At 43.3% G+C, this 24,042-nt stretch overlaps 1 protein-coding gene across 2 annotated transcripts in view; it reads right to left on the minus strand.

Annotated features, from left to right (window-relative positions):
* Positions 1 to 24,042, minus strand: part of Fam184b (family with sequence similarity 184 member B) — a 107,632-nt gene that overhangs the window by 43,512 nt on the left and 40,078 nt on the right. For both annotated transcript variants that reach the window (XM_048784259.1, XM_015481980.2), the window contains exons 2-5: positions 11,808 to 12,566; positions 10,970 to 11,105; positions 9,676 to 9,803; positions 8,957 to 9,163 (exon numbers count right to left, since the gene is read on the minus strand). In XM_048784259.1, coding sequence (XP_048640216.1) covers positions 8,957 to 9,163; positions 9,676 to 9,803; positions 10,970 to 11,105; positions 11,808 to 12,566 — 1,230 coding nt within the window. The remainder of the gene's footprint in view (positions 1 to 8,956; positions 9,164 to 9,675; positions 9,804 to 10,969; positions 11,106 to 11,807; positions 12,567 to 24,042) is intronic.

The following is a 24,042-nucleotide window of genomic DNA, read 5'->3' on the forward strand; positions in this document are numbered from 1 at the left end:
GAGCTCTGGGTAGATTTGAAATGTAGAGTGACAGGACCTGCTGAAAAGAGAGGCACCTGCCATAGTTTGTACCAAGAATGTTCCCCAAAGGCCCACGGGTTAAAGACTTAGTACTCAGCTGGGCTTTATTGGGAGGTGGTGGAAACTTAAGAGATGGGGTCTGTGGGAAGTCCTTAGGTCACTGGGGACATGGCCCTGAGAGGGATTGTGGGACCCTAGCCCTCCCCTTCCTCTCTCTCACTTCCAGCTATGCGGCGAGCAGCTTGGTTCCACTAAGTGCTCCTGCCTTGGTGTGCTGCCCCACTACAGCCTCAACACCATGAGCCAAAAATAAATCTTCTCTTTTTATAGGTTGACTACCTGAGGTATTTTGATATGGTAATACAAAGCTGGCTAACACAGCATCAAAGAGGACACCACTGGTTTTGACTCGAGCAAGGGGAGAATGGTGTATCCATGGACTAAGATGGAGAACAAGAGAGAAGGAGAAGGTTTGGAGAGTCTAAAGGGTTTTCTTGTTCAGTTTGAGACATTTGCTAGATATCAAAGTAGATAGTTGGATATACAGGTGTACAGTTAAGAGGAGAGTTCTAGGTTGGCTATACATTCAGGAGTAAAGCGTCTGTTTGGAGGAGAAGAGCTAGAGAGAGAACATAACAGAAAGTACAAGAGGTCACCCCAGCATTTCCTATGAATCTGAGGCTACGGTATCTGACAGCAGCTCTTCTATGCTGCCAATTGATTATGGACCTTTATGATCTAATTTAGGGTAGATCATAATTGTGATTGTGGCTGACATTTACTGAATGCATACATTTAGTGGGCACTTTACAGATGATCTATCTCTTCAACCTTTATGAAAAACTCCCGTTTTAGGTTCTACTACTAAAGCTTATCATAAAAGATATAAAATGAAGCTTAGAGATGTAAATGACTTGCCCAAGGTCATGTAGTAAGTAAATTTAGAGGTCAAGATTTGAACTTGGGAAAGGCTTGCTTGGCTATGCTTCTTTCGTGATTTCTTATGGAAAATGTGGCACCCAGGATAGAGGCATCCCCAAATGAAAGGTTTTCTGATTTCAGAGAAGCTGAGAGGGTTCCCAGAGGCAGGACCCTGATGCTTCCCAAAGCAGGGCGAAGAAGCTGCTTGAATTGCAACCCTGTTCTGTTTCATAGCGGTGAAAGGCATTTGAGCCAAAATACAGGAAAATGTGGACAAAGGTCTGTATAACTGGGGCTGCTCCGGGATCAAACGGAAACCTGTCATTTATTCATTCAGCTAACCACTATTAACCGAATAGCTACCATATGCCAATGATGCAGGGGGTTAGCAAAATGGTGGAATGTAATGACATCATATCCAAAGTACATCATTATCCAAGTACTAGGGGAAAGGTCAGTGTGTTCAGATAAATGACTAACAATTGGCTTTCTAAACAAATAAAAATAAAAACAAATCATTGCATTTGGTGATTCTCATGGTATGAGTCCTCCTACTGTGGCCAATGTCAAGTTACTACAATGACCTTACTGAACACAAAGTTGGGACAAGATATGACAACTGCCTTTCATGATCCATTGTTACCTGGCTCCAAAACACTGCTGGATGTAGTCATGAACAACACATCTCAGTGAAAAATGCACTGTGAACAGCAATTAAGTACTGCTATTACAGCTTATATAGATTAAGAAATGAAGACAGTGTGATAAGAACTATGCTAATGGATGGGCAGGGGTGCCATGTAGGAGACTCCAGCAGCACTAGGCTGGACAGGGAAGACTTGTAGAAAGACTTATATTTAAACTGGGAATATTAGATTACTGAGATCAGTAGGTCAATAAGTACTAGACAGGTGAATTTGGGAGTGGGAAGGTAAAGCCATGAATAAAGGCCCAGAGGGAAAGAACATGGAATGAATGAAGGCTGGAGTGGAGAGGTGTGGAATGAGGCAGGAGAAGCCAATAGGAGCCTGTCTCTGGGGGGTCTTATAAACCATGTTAAGGAATTGGAACTCCACTGTGGAAATGATAGGGAGTTGAATCGCTCGAGACCAAGGGTGAGTTTTCAAAAGATTCTGCTGTGGGAGGAACAGACAAACTCTAGATAGGGCAGAGGGGTGGGAGGGGAAGGAAAGGGGCAGGGGGTAGCAAAATGGTGGAATGTGTTATCCAAAGTACATGTATGAAGACACGAATTGGTGTCAACATACTTTATTTACAGAGATATGAAAAATTGTGCTCTATATGTGTAATAAGAATTGTAATGCATTCCACTGTCATACATTTAAAAAATAAAATCAATTAAATATTTTAAAAAATAAATAAAAAATAAAAGATTCTGCTGGAATGGAGACTGGATTTCATGAAGTAGAGAACTGCAGACAGACAGGTTATTACCTGGTCCATCAAGAGATGACAGCTGACTAGGTCAGTGTGGAACCATTGAGGACAGAGGGATGTGGAGATACTCCAGGACCATCAGAATAGGACAGAATTCATAGACTTGAAGACTGATTACAGGTTAGGGGTGAGAGAGAAGTCATGTTTGCTTCCCTGGATTCTGATTTGAATATCCAAAAAATGTGCTGCTGATCATTTGAACGACATTTTTACACTTTCTGTGGGGCGAAGCCTAGCCCAGGCCAATAACCCTGGGGTGGCCCTTAGCACTGTCCCTGAGTCACACGATTAGATCATTAAGTCACGTGATAGAGATGTATAGCACCAAGGCACATATAGTCTCTTAAGGAAACCTGAAACCCTTATGCAGAGCTTTTTGTTTTGGGGAGTTCATTTCATAAAAACAATGTCTATCATCCTTTGATACCTAACAAGTTGAGATAACTTAAGCAGCCATCAGAACCTCCCAGCAAAAAATTCTGATTTTTAAAAATTTCATTAATAGCCAGGCTTGGTGTCCCTGCCTGTAATCCCAGCAGCTTGGGAGGCTGAGGCAGGAGGATTGAGAGTTAAAAGCCAGTCTCTGCAAAAGCCAGGTGCTAAGCAATTCAGTGAGACTCTGTCTCTAAATAAAGTACAAAATAGGGCTGGGCATGTGGCTCGGTGGTCAAGTGCCCCTGAGTTCAATCCCTGGTACTATCTTCCTCCTCCCCTGCAAATTTCATTAATTACTTCTCATCTACCAAAGCTTTGTATTAAACAAAAGTTTGGTTTAAGATGCTTCCTGATCCAGATACTAACTCTGCCAAGACATGCCTATTGTAACAGTACATGAAAATACTCTGCCACGGTGATTTTTGGTGAAAAGGAATGGCTATTTCTATCTTCTCACAGCACACTTCCAGGTCACAGTTACCTTGACAAATAGACCTAAAGTGAAAAAAAAAAACATCCCCTACAAACAGATATAACTGACTTTAGCAATAGTTTTTGTCATAAATAAGCTTTGCTTTTAGGTGCAGAATCATGTGGGTTACTGTCAGAAAACAAAATTTTTGAGTCATCTGAAAAACACAGGCTAATAAAAAACATGTTCATGTACAGTTCAGCTCAGAGTGAGCAAGAGAATTTCAACAGGAAGTGTTAATGCTCTTCCAACTGCAGAGGAGAGAAAAAACCACCACCAAGTCAAGGAAAGAGATGAATGCTATCAAAGATATGAATTGCTGCACCCTGGAGAAAAGGGCTACATGAGCCTCTGATTTACAGCATTTATAGAGTATTTCCATAAAGCCTGTTTGCACTGAACTCTCATATAGGCACAGGAAATAGACTTTCTTGCACTCACAATGGGGATTAATGCCAACCAAATTTCTGGAGGGAGCAAACCGTATTCAAATCATAGCACTCCATCCCTGGCTCCCCAAACTCATTTCCTTCTCACATACAAAATACACTCTATCCAAATAATTCCAAAGTCTTATTCCAGCATTGGCTCTAAGGTCCAAATTCTCAACTGTGACTCAAAGCAAACTCCTGCTGTGAGTCTGTAAAATCTGAACGAATCATCTACTTCCATTATATCACAGAGGGATAGGCACAGGATATACATACCCATTCAAAAGGGAGGAATAGGCAAGTCGAAAGAATTAATGGGCCTATAGCAAGTGCAAAATCTATCAGGGTAGATATTGCATCTATTTTTTTAAAAAAATAATTTTTAGTTGTCAATGGACCTTTATTTTATTTATTTATAAGCAGTGCTGAGAATCAAACCCAGTGCCTCACAAATGCTAGGCAAGTGCTCCACCACTGAGCCCCAGCCCCAGTCCCCAGACATTATCTTAAAGCTCCAAGTCTGGCATTCTGTGTACACCAGGTGGAAGAGGAGGCCACGTGAGGCAGCTCTGCCCCGTGGCTTTGCTGCTTGCAGAGCAAGTGGCTGCTCTGTGGTGTAAACATGTGGCTTCTCAAGGCTGCCATTGCACACTGCTGGTGGCTATACCTTCCTGGATCTCAAAAGCAGCGGTTCCACTCCCATGCTCCACGGGACATTCTAGTGGAGAATCTCTGCAATGGCTCCGCGCCTGCACAGACTTTCCTTTGAAATCTCAGCATCTCAAGAAGCTGTCACAGCGTAGCTCTTGATCCTGCGCACATTCAGGATCAGCACCTTGTGGACACCAGGGTCTGCACCTGGGATCCCTTCAGAGTAGTGGCACCAGCTGTGCCTACACCACAGCTGGAGTGGCCAAGGAGTGCTTTGTTGGAAAGCAGGGAGCAGAATCCCGAGGGGGGCCTGGGCAGCAAGCCATGGAAAGCTCCCCTGGCCTGTTCACTGAGTCAGTTCTGCCCTTCTAGGCTTCTTGGCTGTGATGGAAGAGGTAGCCTGACAGACGTGTCAGATGCCCTCCAGTCCTCCTTCCCATTGTCCTGATGAGGAGCAGCTGGGTGGCTCCCTTCTATCTATGCTAATCCCTCAGCAAGCAGATGCAGGGCCTCTCCCTTACCTGTTTTTTCTTTGTTCGTTCCCTAGCAAAGCTGCAAAGTTTTCATATATTTTCATTCTGCTTCCCTTTGAATTTCACCTTCCTCCTTCTGGTCACGCCCTTGCTCCTGATGCCCGCAGTTCAAAGTAACCAAGCAGCAGCATCAATGCTTTGTTATTTAGATAATTCCTCTGCCAGAAATCCCACTTCATCACTTTTAAATCTGGCTGCCAATAAAGTTCCTGGGTGTGGACACAGTTCTGTCAAATTCTTTGCAATGATGTGACAAGAGAGACTTTCACTTCAATTTCCAAAGGAATATTCCTCATTTCCATCAGCAATCTGTTATGACCACTTATCCAATGCTAAATATTCTAGCTCTTCCCTAGTCATCTGGTCTTCTTCTGAACCTTCCCCACAAACAGCCATTATGCTCCATTTACAGGGTTCTAAACAATTTCTAGCTGCCTCTCCAAATTCTTCCAGTGTCTTACCACTAACTAGCTCCAAAGCCACATCCACATTTTCAGGTATTCATTTTAGCAACAGCCCCACTTATCAGTACCAATTTTCTGTATTAACCTGTTTTCCCTTGCTATAATGGAACATCTGAGGCTAGGTGCTGCAGTTGGAATGTTGAATGTTCCCCAAGGCACATGTGGTAAAGGCTTGGCTCCTAGGGTGATGCTGTTGGGAGGTGGCAGAACCCTCAAGAGAAGGGGCCTAGTGGAGACCTAAGGCAGTGTTCAGGTTCCTGGAGGCATGCCCTCAAAGGGGATTGTGGGACCCTGACTTCTTTTCTTTTGCTTCCTGGTGGTGAGGTGAGCAATCTTCCCTACCACATATTTCTGGTCATCACCATCAGCACCTCGACAGAGGCCCAAAACAATGGGTTTACCTGTTCTTAGACTGGAACCTCCCAAACCATGAGCCAAAATAAACATTTCTTCTTTACAATATAAATTAAGTATCTCAAGTATTGTGTTATAGTAACTGAAAGCTAACTAACACACCAGGTAATGTATAAAGAAAAAACATTTACTTAGCTCACAGTTTTGGAGTCTGAAAGTCCAAGATCAGGCTGCCATGTTGATTTGTCCTCTGGCTACATCACATCATGGTGAGATCATGTGCAAGAGGGAGATATCATATGGCAAGGAGGAAGCCAGAGAGTGGGGAAGGGCCAGTTACTCTAATAACCCTGTTGTGAGGACCTATGAGAACTACTTTAATTCCTTCTAAGAGTAGTACCCCCAATTACCCAATCACCTTGCATGAGGCTCTACCACCAAGAGTCACCACCACCTCACAATACCACTGCTGCACTGAGGACCAAGTGTCCAGCATATGGGAAACACATTCAAATTACATCCAAACCTTAGCAAATTTTAAGGGAACAACAAATGAGCCATCAGAGAAAATTACAAGCAGAGACCTCAGATGGGGTTTAAAGGGAAAACATGCTAATCTTTTTCAAGAAGAAAAAGTATTTGTTCATAATGTATTTAAAGTTTGTGATGCATGCAGCCAGTACATAGTCTCAAATGTCACTCAGAATCAATCATTAGCAATAACACCAACATTAATCCTGACCAACACATGTAGCAAGGCTTATTTAGCCACTAGAGCAAATGCTGCTCTAGATTTCTCTTAAGCTTAAAAATAAGTCTAGAAATGCTAACTTTTATGATATATACGTGTATGTATATGTATGTGTGTGTGTGTGTGTGTGTGTATATATATATATATATATATATATATATATATATATATATTCTCCATGATAAAAGATAAGTCTAAAAAGATGTTTCACAAGTAATTTAACTGCTAGTCAAAATGAAATTCAATACAAAAGGCTGACCACAAAATACAGATTAACATTTCAATGACCAGCATTCGATGAAAGATTACTAAACATGCAAAGCAGTGAATGTGACTATAATCAGAAGAAAAATCAGCAATAGAAAAAGATTCAAAATTATAAAAATGAGGACTTAAAAGAGCAATTATAAATACGCTCAAGATTTAAAAAAAAATAAACGTTATGGGGTTGGGGTTGTGGCTTAGTGATAGAGTGCTCGCCTAGCATGCTTGAGGCACTGAGTTCGATCCTCCACACCACATAAATGTAAAATAAATGTATTGTGTCCACTTAAAAAACTAAAAAATAAATATTTTTAAAAAGTAAACATAATGAGAAGACAAAGAAAATTGTACATAAGAACAGAAAGGAATTTCTAGAGCTGAAATACATGATATCTGATGTGAAAAATGTACTGAATTAGCTTAAAAAAGAGTAGATGATACAGAAAACAACATGAGTAAACTTGAAGACAGTGCAATAGAAACTATCAAATTGAAGCACAGAGAGAGAAGGAATCTGAAAATAGATAGGGCTTTGAGACTTGTGGGACAATATCAGAAGAGAGCAGAGCAGAAAAAATGGAGAAATGAGGCCAAATCTCCAAACTGCACGAAAACTATAAACACACAAGTTCAAAGACACTTGAGCAGAAACAAAACAAAACAAAACCCATTGAGTTTTATACAATCAGTGTCAGATTTGGCCCTCAGGTTACTAGAGCAACCTGTAATCTGGAAGAGCAACTGTCCTTCCTGCCAACTGTGACTCAGGATGGAAAAGCGCTAGACTCTGAAGAAGGGAGTTGTGCAACTGGTCACACCTCACAGGAAGAAAAATGCTTCTAATACAGTTGTCTACCCTTCCCAAGGCTTGGGGACCAAGGGCTCTGTCAGGTTAGAATCGCCAGGTTTGAATCGTAGCTCCAACACTCAATATCTGTGTGACCTAATACATCACATCTTTAAATCTCAATTTCTTCACTTCTAAAATGGGAACATGAGCACCACTTTTATAATATTGCTAGAAGAATTCAGTGTGTTTAAGTATTATGTAGAAAGCATAATGGGTATTAGGCAATATTTTTATTTTACATGACGTTACCCAAAGCACATAATAATTAAGAATAGCTATTGAGCTTTCATACATATTGTATACTGAGCTAAGGGTTCATAAGTAATATAATATTTAATCTGCATAACAAACCCTTAAAGTATTTATCATTGTTTTAGAGTTCAGCTCTCACAGAGATTAAGTGACCTGTTCATATTTACACAGCTTGTGGAAGAGAAAAGATTTAGGCCCAGGAGTAGGCTGGGTCTTTCATGAGATCATATATTTATTCAGTTCATATGTGTTATGTACTTTACTACTCCTAGCTACCACAAAAAACTGCATCCCACAGAGATACAGACTATATCTCAGTGTACACTTGGTGCTGGAACTGTACCTTCTTGGCTTATAAAGAGGTTTTCTCAGAAGCGTTAAACAAGCATACACCCACATTCATAATATGTTGATCTACACTTCGTTCTCTTCCTAAAATCTCCACATATGTTGTTGCTTTTCCTGGCAAACAGGAGAGATGAGGCTTCACAAGCCTTCTCTGCAGAAAGCTGCCTCTGCTGAGGAGGGAGGTGGAGCCGCAGAGCCTGTCTTCCCTCACAGGACCCATCACGACCCAGGCACTGGGAGATGCTGCACTTTTTCAAATAAATCCTCTCATTTATTCCCCAAAGTACTGTAAGATGTTGTTATTATCATCATCCATCTCACAGATGAGAAAATTCAGGCATGTAGAATTTCCCTCTGGAAGGGCCCAGATTAAGTAGCTCTCCTTGGGTGGCTGGGTGGGGATTTAGATCTAGGTAGCCTTTGAGGCCTGAATTTTGGTTATTGGAATTTCTGTTTTTTTCTGGGTGAGCAAAGATGAATTCCCCTAAATTCAATGCTCACTGGAAACAAGTGCATCCCATGTCATTAACTCCAGGTCCCACTGTCTCACAGTCTCAGGGGCATCTCCTGGTCAGGCCAAAGACCCTGACCTCCCTGCGGGCAGAGTCTGTGTATTTCACCTGTGTGCTTAGGGTGCACACAGCAGGAGCTCAGTCAATGTTTGGGCAAGGAAAGAAGAAACTCAAGAGGAAAGGAAGGAGGTGTAAGAAAGGGAAAGATGGGGATTTACAGCTGTGGAAGAGGGTCTCACCTTCTGCAGCTTCTTTCTTTCAGCCTCCACGGACGATCGAACAGCTTTGATTTCCACCGTGTGCTTCTTCACCATGTCTTCCAGGCGCTTCACCAGCTGGTCTTTGAGGTGTTTCTTCTCCTCTTCAGTCTGATGTTTGATTTTACGAAGGTCCTCTTCATATCGTTGCTTCACATATTCTGTCTCAACACTTGCCTCTCTCTTGGTCTATTGAAAGAAATGGGAGTTTGCGCAATTATCCAGGGAATTATCATTTCTCTTTCATGCAACTCTTGCAACATTTAAATATGCATATATCAGAAAGGGAATAAATTTTACAAAACTAGATATAAAAATCAGACTTCACTTTGTCAATATTGAAGAGGGCCTCTTTGGAAGGGTGTATCGTTTGCAAATGGGATTAGATGTTCCAGTCCATACTACAGCAGCTTCTAAAGAATGCTTGTTTGTTTTGATCGGGAATATGGAGTAGAATCCTAAACAATTTTCAGTTTCCCAGAAGCTGGCATAAAAGCTGGGAAAATGCTACTACATGTCCCAGTGTCCTACTTCCAAATGACAAGGGGTTGACAGAAAGTTGGCTAAAACTCCATTCTTTTTCTTCTACTCTTGAAATCATGGATGTGATGATTCCATGTGGTTGGGGAAAGACTTCTACCTGAAATTCATGCCAGCAAACCCTCCTGTGACTTTCCCCTCCAGTGGGGTTCAGACACTACCTGTGTATCTGTGCTTCCTTTGGTGTGGGGACATTCCTTGGGACAGTTTTGATCCTGCTGAGGGTGTAGACTGTGGACCTCCAAGTCATTCACTTCCCCCAGAACTTCATTCTCAGGCTTCATGTCATCTGCAAGCATGAGTTTCAACATCATCTGGAATGCTCTGGACTTTACCCTTGTGTCCAGGACAGGTCCCGCATTCTGCTATTCAACCATTTTGGTGACTACTCCTCTACTTAATCCTTGCTCCGTGCTCTGCTCATAAACCCAGTGATTCTCACCTTTGCTCAAGAAGCATGCTGAGCTTAATTAATTGCTATGCTTTCCCTTCCTAAATGAGTAATCTGATTTTATTGCACTTTTTATTAGTTAAAAATATTGAGCATGTTCCCCAACATAGGTACATTCAATGAGAACTTAAAGGATGAGAAAAAAAAAATTATAAAAACAACTGCTAACTTTTCCTTCACCTGTTACCTGAGGTGCTCATGCCCTATATTTGAGCATCTCTGTTCTAAACCTTCAGCACTCTTCTGGTTCTAACTTGTGTATCTTCCTTCTCACATTTCAGCCTTCGGTAATTTCTTCTATTCAGACACCTTATTCCCCTGCTCCCTGGGTCACGTCCCTGATGCCATGGGCTGTGGTGTAACATTCCCATAAGCTCCTGAAGGCAGAGCCCATGTTTTGTGCCTGTTATCAAGCTGGTCAAGCTGCAGGTATTCAGGAACTTTTTGGTGAGAGAGCCTAATGAAAGGCACTTGGAGTCAAATATTCTTAGCTACACACACCTGCTTTATTATCAAACATTTGGCTGACCTTGAACTAGCTACTTATCCTTTCTGAGCCTCATTTTTTTTCATCTGCAATATTAAAGAATGGAAACTTATTTTACAAAGTTATTGGGAAGACACAATAATGTAATTGTATGAAATTATGTTCAAAGTACAAAAGTCCTGTCTAAACATGGAGGGGGAAGCCTGCTCCAAGAAGGGCAGGCACTCAGATGGGTCAGATGGGGAACTATTTGGAGGCAAAGGGTCTTTTCACATCACAACTTTTAGGTGTCTGGCTTGTGCCAGCTCCAGGTGAAGCAGCTCTAGGTGTCAGCTCAGCCTAACTCTAGGTGTCACCTATGCCCTGCAGGGAGTAGACTCACCCACCTGAAAAGCCAGATGAAACAGCCCTGCCCCTCCCCCCCTGCTCCCTCAGCAGTGTCACAGCTGCCAGAAGAACCAGGCTGACCTGGTAGTTAACTGCCAATCTTTAAGGAACTTGTTCCAGGGCATCTCACCAGTTTTCTGTGGCACATGACACTCCTGTAGCATCAGTCTGTCTTTGGCAACTGTCAGCTTCTCCCCAAGTTTTTTTGCAGTGCTCTTCAGCTCTGAGTTCTCCTGGCGAGCCTCCCTCAGCTGCACATCCAGGTCCTAAACAGACAGTATGGGTCTCAGTTCTGTATAAAGACGCGCTCTGGGTGCAGGACGGTCATCAGATCTGAAAGGTGGGTAAGTGCATGCAGGAGCCCTGAGTCTCTGGAATTAGTGGCTTAGGGTTCATCAAATGCCTACTCATCCTCTGACTGGCTGTTAATTAATCTTTTTCTAGTAAGGATTAAATGAGATTAAGCGTCTGGTACAGAAGAAAATGCTCAGGAAGTATTAGAAATATTAGTGACTGCTACTTCTTAAAAATGGGGCTCTGCGCTTTTGTAGGGCTCACCAGCTGACTCATCAATGGAACACAAATGTACTGAGGATTTTAGGAGACTCACGTTGTTATAGAATAAACCCAGGCTTTAGAGTTAGGTTGTCCTGAGTTCAAAAACATTCACTGCATGTTCAGGGAGGCCAGTCTTTAAGCTTCTCAATTTCAGTCTTGTTTTCTTCATCTGTAACCTGAAAGTCTTTAAGTTCTCAGAGCTGAAGGACTAAGTCTTGCTCATCATGCATCCTCCTCCCATAGCCCTGGGCCCATCACCCATAGGTGTTTAATAAATAATGAACTTGATAGAGATAACAGTGCTCACTTTGGTAGAAATCAAGTACCCAGCACAGTGCCTTACACACAGTAGGTGTACAAAATCGGCAGCCTATTAGCCCTGGGGGAGGTATGAAGAGAGGCCACTTTACCTGAATCCTTTCCTTCAGCTTCTGGGCATACTTCTTCAGGTCACTGATCTTGCGACCCCTGTGCTCCAGGTCCCCTTCCAGCTTCCTGACCTGGGCCTGCAGGGCCGACTCCTGGACCTGGAAGTTCTTGCGGAGGTCGGCCTCCTTCTCCTGCCACTGCCACAGGGCCTCGCTCACCGACTGCTGCATGGCCTGGCGGATGGCCTCGTTCTCCCGCTCGTAGGTGGCCTGCAGCTCCTCGGCCTTGCGCGCGTAGTCCTGGCTCAGCTGCTGGTTCTCCGCTCGCAGCCGCTCCACCTCCAGCAGCACCTCCTGCATCTCGGCGTCCGGGCCGGGCTCGGCCTTGGCCTCGGGGCTCTCCTGGGATCGCCGGCTCCACTGGGGACCCTCGTGGCTCGTCAGGTGCCGGAGCCGCTTCTCGTAGTCGGCCTTGAGCTCCAGCATCTCCTTGGACAGCGACAGGACGCGCTCGGCGTGCTCGGCCTCCACCCGCAGCTGCCGCTCTCGGGTCTCCACCCTGCACGTGGCCGACTCGGCCTGCGCCTCCTGAGTCAGCCTCTTCTGCAGCTCCAGAGCGCTCTCCAGGGCCTGGATGCGCTGCAGAAGGGCCTCCTCGTCGTCGCTGTTCCTGCCCTGTTCCTGCAGGACCCTCGCCTTGGTCTGGGCCACCGCGCCCTCCAGCTCCTCCTGGTGCGCTTCCCGCAGCGCCTCCAGGCTCGCCTCCGCCTCATCCTGGCGGGTGTTGAGGGCATAAATGACCTGCAAGCAAATCAGCAGAGCCCAGTTAGGACAAGGGAGCTGGGTGTGTGGGAGGGCGGCTGTGACCAGAGACGCTGTTCCTCCACACTGGGGACTGAGGTAGAATGGCACAAGCAGGGCCTGGGAAGGTTTGGGTGGCGGCCGCTTATTGAAAACTGCAGAGAGCCGGGAAGTGGCACAGGGAGGTGGTGGAAGCGAAGTTCTCTGAGAGGGAAATCCACAGGGGACATTGAGAGGACGCAGGAATCTAGGGGAGTTTTAAAGCAGAGGGGTGATGTGATCTTCTTTGTTCCAAAGGAACACTTAGGAATTCAAAACACCAACAACACCTTAGGAAACCCAGCCCACAGTATTCTCCACAGGTGCAGGAAGAAGATTGGAGAAAACTCCACATGGAGGGACCCTCCTGAGCCTGACAAAACGTATCTGTGAAAAATCCTGTTGGCATCACACTTCTACCCCCTCATCGAAAGACTTTTCCCAGACCAGGAACCAGACAAGGATGTTGGCCCTTTCTACTTCTAAAACAAAAGGGGAAAAGTACTATCTGCTGTGTGGAGAGTGGGATGAAGGAACCCAGGAACACAGCGGGAAGCCCAGGATCCAGGATGATTCCCAGGATGTTGGCCTCAGCAACAGGTAGCTGTTTACTGAGATGGGAAAGACTAGGTGGAATAGATATGGAGAAGAAAATCAAGGATTCTCTTTGGATGTATTAAATTTGATATGCCTCTAGACATCCCAGTGGAGAAGGCACCACAGCAAGAGTGTACATTGGTTCCCTTGGGTATTTAAAATGCTGTCCTGTGCCACAGTCATTCACATTGATTTACCTTTAGCCTTGGTTGGTGGCTGGTGTTTCCTTATTCATGAGCCTGTCTACTGAACTAGACTATAATGTCATGGTCAGATTCCTACCAGTGTCTCATCCACAGTTTTCACACTGTGTTCTCGTGGCCCTGAGCAGGTGAGAACCCCCCTCTTCAAGCAGAGGAGGATAGCATTTGCACTGGGGATTCTCCAACATGTAGTTTGGAAAAAAAAACCAAAAATTTTTCTGTTACTTTCTTAAAAAGTTGAAAGTGATGCACAGGAATTTAGGCATTTATAACATAGAGAACAGATCAATCAGAAATAGTCAATGAGAGAAAGCTGTGCATGCACGTGTGTGTGCGCGCGTGCGCATGTATAAAATGAATATTCTTAAATATTCAGAGAAGTTCAGTAAAAGGTCATAAATAAGAAGGTGTGATTAACCCGAAGCACACCTGCATGTATAAAATGAATATTTAAGAAGACCAAAGAGCACCACTAGAGGTGACATGTGTTATAGATTTAACAATACTTTATTTCGAGACTGCAGAGCTTGAAGGAAGAGTAACATACATCCAGGCAACAGCCTAATGTCTTATTTTCCATTGTCTCCATGTGATGTAGCTCTTGGTTTATTGTGTGTCTTCCACAACAGAATGTAAGCTCCATGAGAGAGGAGCTTGGTCTTCTCTGTTCATCACTCTTGGTCCCCAATGCCCAGCTCAAGGTGGACACTCCAAAAAGATTTAAATGGGGAAGGAAAAGGGTAGATGAAGGAATCCGAACTCCATCTTGAAACTTTCAAGGTGTAAGATGAGCTTGGCATCTTGTGGGGCCTTGGGAGAATAAGCACCAGATAAAGAATCATGAATTATTGGGAAGACACAATAATGTAATTATTATCCCTTCCATGCAGGGACCAGGGAAACTAGCTTCTTTGCCCTCCCAGGAAGACACCACGATGAAATAAAGTTTCGTCTCTAGAACTCCTCTGCATCACTCTGTGCACAGAATTCAGCCAACTTCTGGTGTTTTCTATGGCTTCCTAGTGATTACCATCCAAGAGCGTGTCTGGAGCTAAGTAAATGTTGAATTTGGTACCATGTTGGTTATAATTTGTATTAATAATAAATACCATTTTTATAGAATCTATCATGTGCCTTGTACAGGGACAGAAACCATATATCCACTCATGATTTCAGAAAATTCCTATGGCAACTCTGTAATTTAGTGTTTTTCTTCCTGTTCTAAGAATGAGAATTGCAGTTTCAGAGAAAATAAGAAGGTGTGATTAACCCGAAGCACATGCCCACCACACAGGATCTCACTGCATCTTGCTGCCTCATTCAGTCATTTATTTATTCATGAATTCACCGTACATCTTGAATGGGCCAAGTTCTGTGCTGGTCACTGGAGGTAATTGCTGCTCAATAAGACAATTAGATTTGTGACCTCAAAAATACAATTCAGGGTTTTGGTTGTGGCTCAGTGGTAAAGTGCTTGCCTCACATATGTGAGGCACTGGGTTCGATCCTCAGCACCACATAAAAAATAAGTAAACAAAACAAAGTTATTGTGTCCATCTACAAATAAAGAAATTTTTAAAAATACAATTCAGGACTGGAGTTGTGGCTCAGTGGTAGAGTGCATGCCTAGCGTGTGTGAGGCACTGGATTCAATCTTCAGTACCACATAAAAATAAATAAATAAAATAAAGGTATTGTGTCCATATATAACTAAAAATATTTTTAAAAATACAATTCAGTGAGACAGACTAGAAAATGGAAAGTTTAAATGCTTTCTTATAAATGCTCTGAGAGGATTCAGCACCAGTTACTATGGAAACACAGAGGAAAAGTCTGGTAGGAGAGAAGAGTTACTGGAAAAAGCAAGCCTTCCCCCTTCTTCATTTGGGTGGTCAATCCCATTTTGTATGTCAGTTGCTGCTTAGGTAAGAACAATAGCACTTCTGCATGTTGCTCCATAATACTTGATATGAAATTGAATGCACAGTATGTTCATATTAAGTATCTATAATGGGATTGTTGCAAGTTATCATATTTGCTGCAGGGCTCAGACACTGAGCAGAAACCACATTCCTAGCCCCCTGCATTAAGCAGGACCATAGCCTAGCAGTTGCCAATTGAATTCAGGTGGATGGAGTAATGCGTGTTATCTTGGGGTCAACACAGACATTAAGGTTAAGAAGGGTATGTATCCTTCACACAGCCTCTTTACCTATCTGCAGACAATGGAGAGGACTTAGAGGAAGATTAAATTCAAGATGGAAGGCATCTGAGCCCTGAATACTCAGTAGGGCTGCCCTCTACTGGGAGGACCTGAACCAGATATAAATTACCATGCTGAGACTCTGACTTGCTGTTATCTGTTACCACATCTGTTAGTTACCCCAATATGTTGGCGGTCCACAAGACTACCCTAGGATTTGTGACTCACTAGAGGAATCACAAGATTCAGCATGTAGTCATATATATGGCTATGATTTATTATAGCAAAGGGCACAAAGCAAAATCAGCTAAGGGTAAGACTGCATGGAGTGGAATCTGGACGGCAAGCCAGGGGTAAGTGTTATGGGCCTGGCCATATGGGCAATGCAAACAGGCTCCATTTTACCCTGAGACTCCATGTCATGTAAGAAATGCTTCCCCCATGGGAACACTCCAGCTCTGTACCTATCAACAGTTGCTTATCATAGCATGTTTGGCAACACAAAATGGCAATTCTTATACAATGTAAAATTGTTCTATCTTTGGTTCCCATTTTTCTTGGGCTATGTACCCTGAAGAGATTGATTGTCTAGACGTTAGTAACAATTCTTTAACTTGTACTCAAGTAGAGTCATTTTGAGACCCACTTCCCTTCTGCTTGCTTGCTGCTATGCCAACCTGGAAAGTCTTGTGGGAAATACCAATGTACCCATTACATTGTTTCGCTAACTGCTCAATTTAAATTCTGTACCTCTGCTTGCTTGCTGCTTCGCCAACCTGGATGTGGTTTTTGCGGGTTTTGCCTTTAAAGACCCTGAAATGCTCAGGCTAGGTGTTGTTCCTTGCAGTTAAGTGTTCTGGGGGAGCAGTCTCTGGGCAGGCTGGCTAAATAAAGTGTCTCTCTGATTTGGACAAAATGGACTTGGTACATTTTCTGAGACGTCTGCCCTATAATAGTAAACTTCCCTTTCAATGGAGTTAATTCACCTATGAAGGAGTTGCAACAGTGCCAGAAGCCATCCATGACCCATATGTGAACTGTGCGTGAACTAAAACGATGTTGAAGCCATTAGGCAGGAAAGCCTGATACTGGGAACTCCTAGCAGCAACCCTGCTGGTTTGAGAATGCCGGGTTCATGTTGCTTCCTACCCAGCTCCACCACAAGTTCAGCACAGCATCAGAGATGGGGCGGCCCACTGGAGCCACACAGCCTCTTAGAGATGGGTGTGGCTTGCCAAAATGCCAATCAACCTGTTTATTCCAAGACCCCTGCCACACCCAGAAGAAAGAATCCTCCCACTGAAACCTTATCTGTGCCTTTGATGTACTCCCCTTTAAATAAAGAATCAGGACTGGAAGACCTATCAGGGGCTCTGCTTTTAACTAATTTCTGGCTCTGTCTCTACTTCTTAGTTAATTATTTCAGACTTTTTATTTCCCAAGCAGCTCACACCTCCTGAGCAGGAACCTACCACGGCAGGGTGCTGACCACCCCACAGTATGACAACACAGGAAACTTGTCAAAGACTTAGCACCCAGGGTTTTTACTGGAGGATCCTCAGCCAGGCAACCTCTTCTTGGCATGTGTCCAATTTCCAAACTCCCAGAAGGAAAGCAGGTGCTTAGCACAAACCATGTTTTTTTGCACATTTTAGGCATAATGAGCAACCCTTGTTAGTTTAAGTAGTGGGATTCCTCTGGAAATTGAATAATTTCCCAGATGCTAACTGAGGGCCAACCTTATAGGCAACCTGTTCTAAAATTCCCTATTCCTTTGTCCTCATAGAAGTGATTTCAATTCTCTACCATGTTTCTTGAGACCCTGACTCTAATTCTTGGCCCACTCCTATACTCCTAGCATAAATTATTGTTTCTTGCTTTTTGTAGGAGAAATGATTAAGAGCTTGGGTTACAGAGTTGAAGTACCAGCTTCTTTGCCTCCTAGCTGGAGATTTTAGGGAGGTGATTCAAACTTTGTGGAGCCCAGTTCTTTGTCTTTAAAATGGGAGTAACAGTAGAATCAACCTTCTAGGATTGAACTGAGAGATAAATAAGGTAATGCACAGGAATATCTTCTATCCAATGCCTATATAATGAACACTACCTCCTATCCTATCCTAACCTATCCTATCCAGAGAGAAAAGATTTGAGACACTTAATTGTGGGTTGGCAAAAAGCCAGAGTATTTGGTAGTACTTAGTCTATTGTAGGATCAGAATCCAGGCTGCTGTGGTTAAGAAAAAACGGAATTTAGGGAAGGGGTGATCATAAGAGAAGAAGGACAGAGGGAGTAGATGGCTAGATGGGCAAACAAGACCAAAGTGGGAGTGGGAGTAGGGGGGAAGACTGAGATGAGAGAAAGGCCAATGAAAAGAGTTCAAAAGAAAGGAGAAGATAAAAAAAAATGGTATAATTCCAGGCAAATGAGTTTTATTTTAAATAATTGAGAAAAGATATAAGGAATTTCACTTCCTTCATAAGGCATTTCTTATCTCCTGTTTTAGTCTGTGATGCTATAACAAAATACCACAGATGGGTAATTTTTAAATAATAGAAATTTATTTAAAGTTCTGGAGGCTAAGAGTCCAAGATCAAGGTGCTAGCAGATTTGGTGTCTGGTAAGGGTTGTTCATTACTTCCAAGATAGTGCCTTGTTGCTTTGTCCTATGTGGCAGAAGGGAAAACATGCCCTCACATGGGTGGAAGGGCAGAAAGGGCCAAACAAACTCCCTCAAATCCTTTTATAAGGGTCCATATCCCACTCAGGAGAGTGGAGCCCTCATCTCCTAATTAACTCCCTATTAACGTTACCACATTGGGGATCAAGTTTCATCTTAAATTTTGGAGAGACAAACATTCAAACCATAGCAGCTCCCTGCAGATACAGAAAGTTATCCCATTCATCTGTCTTCTCAGGACATTTTGGACCAATTGGAAAAAATGGTTATGGCTCTTTCATGTCATATTATGGACATTTAGGCACAAGAAGTTGAATTAGAGTGAAAGCTTTCTAAGAGTAGGGAATTCAGGGGCTGTGGATGTGGCTCAAGCGGTAGCGCGCTTGCCTGGCATGCGTGTGGCCCGGGTTCGATCCTCTGCACCACATACAAACAAAGATGTTGTGTCTGCCAAGAACTAAAAAATAAATATTAAAATTCTCTCGCTCTCTCTCTCTCTAAAAAAAAAAAAAAAAGAATAGGGAATTCAGCACACGTTTTTGTAGCTCCTTGTGCACCTAGCACAGTGCCTGGCCCGATCCACACTCCCAGGTGTTTACCATTGTCTTGAAGAAGGATGCTGTGCCACGTGAGTGTAGATCCCATTTGCCCCTGTAAGGATGTCACACATATAGACGTATGCGTACAGATGCTGTCTGCTAGCTGTGGCCTTGCATGCTATGTAATCTTATTGGGCCTCAGTTTCATCATTTGTACAATGGGAAGAGTAAAGTTTCTGTTTTATAAAGTAACTGAAGGGTTAAATGAGGTAATGTTGTGAGGCATGTGGTATGGTGCCTGGCTCACAGGAAGAACCTATAGAACCAAACTCTTCCTATTATGATTGTCCATGGGGCACATTCAGCCCAATGGAGATTTCTGTAGCAACAGCATTTCTTATGAGGAAGGTTGAGGTCCTCAGTATTCCTTGTAATGGAAGTTGCTGATGTACCAAGTATCTGTTTCTCTCTTCATCCTTAGAAATAGAGTCCTAGCTTTTCTGTGGGTGTGTTGTCACATGTCACAGCCTCTTCTCTAGCTCAGAATGGCCGTGTGACCAAGATATGGTCAGGTGGATATAAAAAATGTCATTACTTCTTCTAAAATGATTCTTCTTTTTCCAGGCAGTCATCTTGGACCATGGGCTAAGGTTGATTTGAACGTGGTGTAAGAGGAGCCAGGGTCTCTGCACAGTGGAAAGCAACACCGACCCTGGACTCATTCCAAATGAACTTTCATTTTGTTTTTTACCATATCCATCTCTATAACACTTATCTTTTAAATGCTCAAGTTATCGTACTTCTCTGAGCCTCAATTTTCTTGTCTGTAAAATGAAGATAACCCACACCTAGTTTCTGGGAGAATCAAATAGAATTACATTGCTAAAGTGGCACATAGTAGGTACTCATTACATGTTTCTTCCTTCTCTCCTCTCACTCCATCCCCTCAAAAGGAAAACTCCCTGGATTTCAGAGACACAATCTCCACAACCTGCTCTGAACATTGTTGAGCACATTCTGAGCCATCCTTCTGGGCGCGGTGCCTCAGGGGTCATGTGGCAACCTTCCCCTGCCGTCTGCTTGCCTGTTACTACTACACTGAAGTATCAAAGAAACAAGTTTAGGCTTCATTTGCAAATCCACTTCCTCAGGAGGAGGCTGACCAGCATCTATCAAGGGACATAAATAATTTAGCAGCTAAGAGAAATACTGAGAAAGGGGGGGGGGTCTTCCCAAGAGTTTTACAAATCCACTGAAGATAGTTTGACTTCAGAGAGAATTTTAGCACGGAGCCTGTTGGGGTCTTTGAGGTTGAGCATTATAGACTTAACAAGGCTACAAGCATCAGATCCTGAAAAAAGTTTCCACAAGTTCAGCAACAAGAGTTAGAATTGAAATGAAAAGGGGACAAAAAGGCAATTCTATGTGCTGAGTATGCAGAGTACGACATTCACTGGGCCAGGTAATTTAAGTTTTTTCAATTACTCATGTAACAATTTTACAAATTGGGCATTCTTATGTTTAATCCTGTTTTGCAGTGGGGCTAACTTCACATCTAGGGGCCACATTGCTTTAGAGCCTGCTAAACCTGGGCACACATTGTAGCCCCACCTCTTTCTAGCTATGGTAATTTGAGTACGTTTTTGAGCCTCTCTGAGCCTCAGTTGCCTTATTGATGACATGGGGGAGCAGTGTGTACCTCATAGCTCTTTTTGGAGATTAAATGGCATAATGAACCTAAAACCAGTTACGGCATCCCAGCACACATTTGTCTACTTTCTCCCCACCCCCTTCATTCATCTTCCTTGCCATGGCTCCTCCCACTCTGTGGATGGCATTTCTTTTACTTCTCTAATGATGTTGAACTTGCTTTGGCCAAGACAAAATGAATGGACTGGTTGCAAGCAGAGCCTTTAAATGTGTTTGTGTGTGTGTTTTGGATTGTCCTCCTGTGCTTTCACTATTTGTCACAAGAAAAGTGTGTGCAGCATAGTCACTGGTCCCAGAACAAGAGACACATGCAGTAGCCTGGACCCCAACTGGAAGTCTAGAATTAGTGTGGCTTAGTCAAACACAGCCAGGAGCAGCTGAACAGAGCCAACCAGAGCATGAAATGAGTCACCGTTGTTAAAGCCACTGAGACTTGAGAGTTGATTGTTACCCAGGATTATTACAGGAAAATCTGACTAATACACAAAGAAAGATCAAGAGTAACATAATCAGTACATTTAAGGGTATTTGGAGTTCTGAAGGGGCACAGGGAAACATAGGGGAAAAGATCACATTACTCAAGTAATTCCCTTTTCTCCTGGGTCACCATTAATGGGTCAGCCCCATCAGTATATAAATGTGCTGTGATTTTTATCATTACCAAAAATACTTCTTTTGATCCCACCTCCCCCATTTTCCTTCACCACTTTATAGCAACTCCTCAAATGCTTTTATACCCACTGTCACTAGTTTGTCTCCAGTTCCTCTCTCTTGAATCTTCTCCAATCAGCCTTTCACTTCAATCAATCTACCCAAATAGCCCATCAAGATCACAACTGACCTCCACATTACTAAAACAAGAGTCAAGTTTCAGGCTTCACTGGTTCAACTTTTTGGCAGCATTGACCTAATAAATCATTTCCTGCTGCTTAAAATATTGTCTTTACTTGGCTTCTAGAATACACTACCTTTCTCCTGACCACTGACCACTGCCTTCCATCTCTTTGGTTAATTAGTTCCTCCTCATTCTCATCCTTCAAATAGGAGTGCCCCAAAGCTTAGGTCTTGGACTGTTTATCTTCTCTATAAACATTCCCTTGGGATCTCAACCAATCCCATGATTTTATGCATGTTTCATTTTCTACTGACTCTCAGATTTGTTTGACCAGGTCAGACCTGTCACCTGAACACCAGACTCATATATCCTGTTGTATACCAATATCTACACTTTGATATCCAACACGCTTCTCAAATTGAATTCTGGATATTTCTGTCCAAACATGCTCTTCCCACAATAGTCCCCATCTCATTCCACAGCAACTCCTTTCTTCCAATTGCTTAGGTAAAAATTTTGGAGTCCCCCAATAAACTCATGAAAAGATACACAACATCTCTAATCCTGAGAGAAAAGTAAACCAAAGCCACAATGTTTTAGCACTTCACACCCATTAAGATGGATATCGCTTAAAAAAGAGAGAAAACAAATTCTGGGGAGGACAGAGAGCCTCTTATGAATTGCCGGGGGTGGGTGGGGTGTAAAACAATGCAGCCACTGTGGAAAATGATACGTACAATTACCATATGATCTGGCAATTCTACTGATTTTCTCTTCTTCTATAATATGAGTTATATGCAGGAGGGGGTTTTTGTCTGCTGAGTTCACCACTAGATCCCAGAACAGTACCTGGAATGTGCAAGGATTCTGTAAATAAAAATTTACGTTTTGCAAATATAAATATTTGTTTAATGAATAAAATATCATTTCATTCTAGCAGAAATGTTATCTGAGTGCAGAGAATACTTGGGTTAGGTTAGAAAGATGAGCAAATGTCAGTCAGGTACAAGGAGTCTGAGGAAAAGACAGGTTGGGAGCAGATTAAGACCAGGAAGTAAAACAGGCATGCAGTAGAGTAGACTGTGGGGTACATGCAAAGGCTGTCCTTTTAGCTATAACCAGGAGAGGGGAGAACAGTATGATACAATGCTGGACAGGTGGGCAGGGGTCGGACGTTCCAGGTTAGGGATTAGGCTTTATTCTCTTCATGTAGCACTTGGTGCCCACGCAGACTCCCAGGCTTTGTACCAGAGATCCTGATGTGGGTAGGTCTTTGGGCTTTCCAGAGATCTGCATTTTTATATTCAGTTGCAAGAGATCTCGGCATCTGAAAGCCACATGGGTGTGTACAATGGGAAACCTGTGGTGCATGTTCCAGGCAGGAAGTCTTTCTTTCTCACAAGGTTTGTGCCCTTTCTAGCAACTAAAACTCTCCATTTCTTAAGTTTTGGGATTGTGCCCTGGCTGCAAAGTACAGTCTGGGTATAATGGAGGCTGGAAGAGAACTTAGGGGAGTAAGAAAGCTGGATTACAGCCGGGGAAAAGGTATGGGCTTTGAGAGCTGTAGACAAGAAGGAGCGGCAGGCCAGTGATTCTCAGGTATGGGATAGAGGACAAGAAAGAGTCCAGAAAATATTTTTGCCCTGCCTAGCTGCAGGGTAGCTACACACCCCTACTCAGAAACATGGCATCCGGAGACACCAGACCATAGAAAGGCCACGGTCACTGCTTTGGATTCTTTGTTGGGCACAGAGAGGAGCTTCAGTGTTTGGGAATCTCCTGAAAGCAGCCCAGAAGGGCAGAGGTCATGTGGTTGCTGCCTCTTCCTTTATAGAAACAAGTTGGAACAGGACCCAGACCAGGCTGGGCTCACACAAATGAGCTTGGAATGGATTTCTAGACAGATCCAAGAAGCTAATTAAAATCTCATCATTGCCCATCAGAGAGCTGTTGCTAGGTGCCTCACTGCATGTGGCACTGAATTGTGAGACATAAGCTTCTGAGTAATTGGAATCCAACTGTCTCCCAAAGCAATGTAGACTGAGGCTCAGCTGAAAGGTGAGGGCAGTCCCTCAGGAAGGCTTTTAATTTCAGCTTCTCCAATACTCACACATGGACACAGACCTGCCTTTATTTTGAGTAGTTTTACAGGCTTTAGAAGATGTGGGACTGGAAAGGGACCATATTGGCTATCTCAAATCTCAAGTCACTTGTCTAGAGCTTTATGGAAAACTCCCTTGATTAACCAACCTGCTCAATAAATATGCATACGTGTGAATGATACTTCTTGTGTTGGTCAGTTTTTCAACTCTGTGACCAAAATACCTGACAGGAACAATTTAGAGGAAAAAAGCGCATTTTGGCTTATGGTTTCAGAAGTCTAGTCTGTGGTAGGCTGACTCTATTGCTCTGGACCCAAGACAAGGCAGAAAGGCCTGGTAGAGGAGTGCTGCTCCATTCATGGCAGCCAGGAAGCAGAAAGAGAAAGAGGAAGGGGCCACAGGAAAGATGAATCCTGGGCAGGGCACATCCCGGTGACCCACCTCCTCCAGCCACACCCCACCTACCTGCCTATAGTTATCTACCAGTTAGTCCATGAAAATTAGGATGGACTATTTAGGTTACAGCTCTCATAATCTAATAATTTTGCCTCTATTCTTGCATTAACACAG

Source organism: Marmota marmota, unplaced genomic scaffold, assembly GCF_001458135.2.
Source record: "Marmota marmota marmota unplaced genomic scaffold, marMar, whole genome shotgun sequence".
NCBI lineage: Eukaryota > Metazoa > Chordata > Mammalia > Rodentia > Sciuridae > Marmota > Marmota marmota.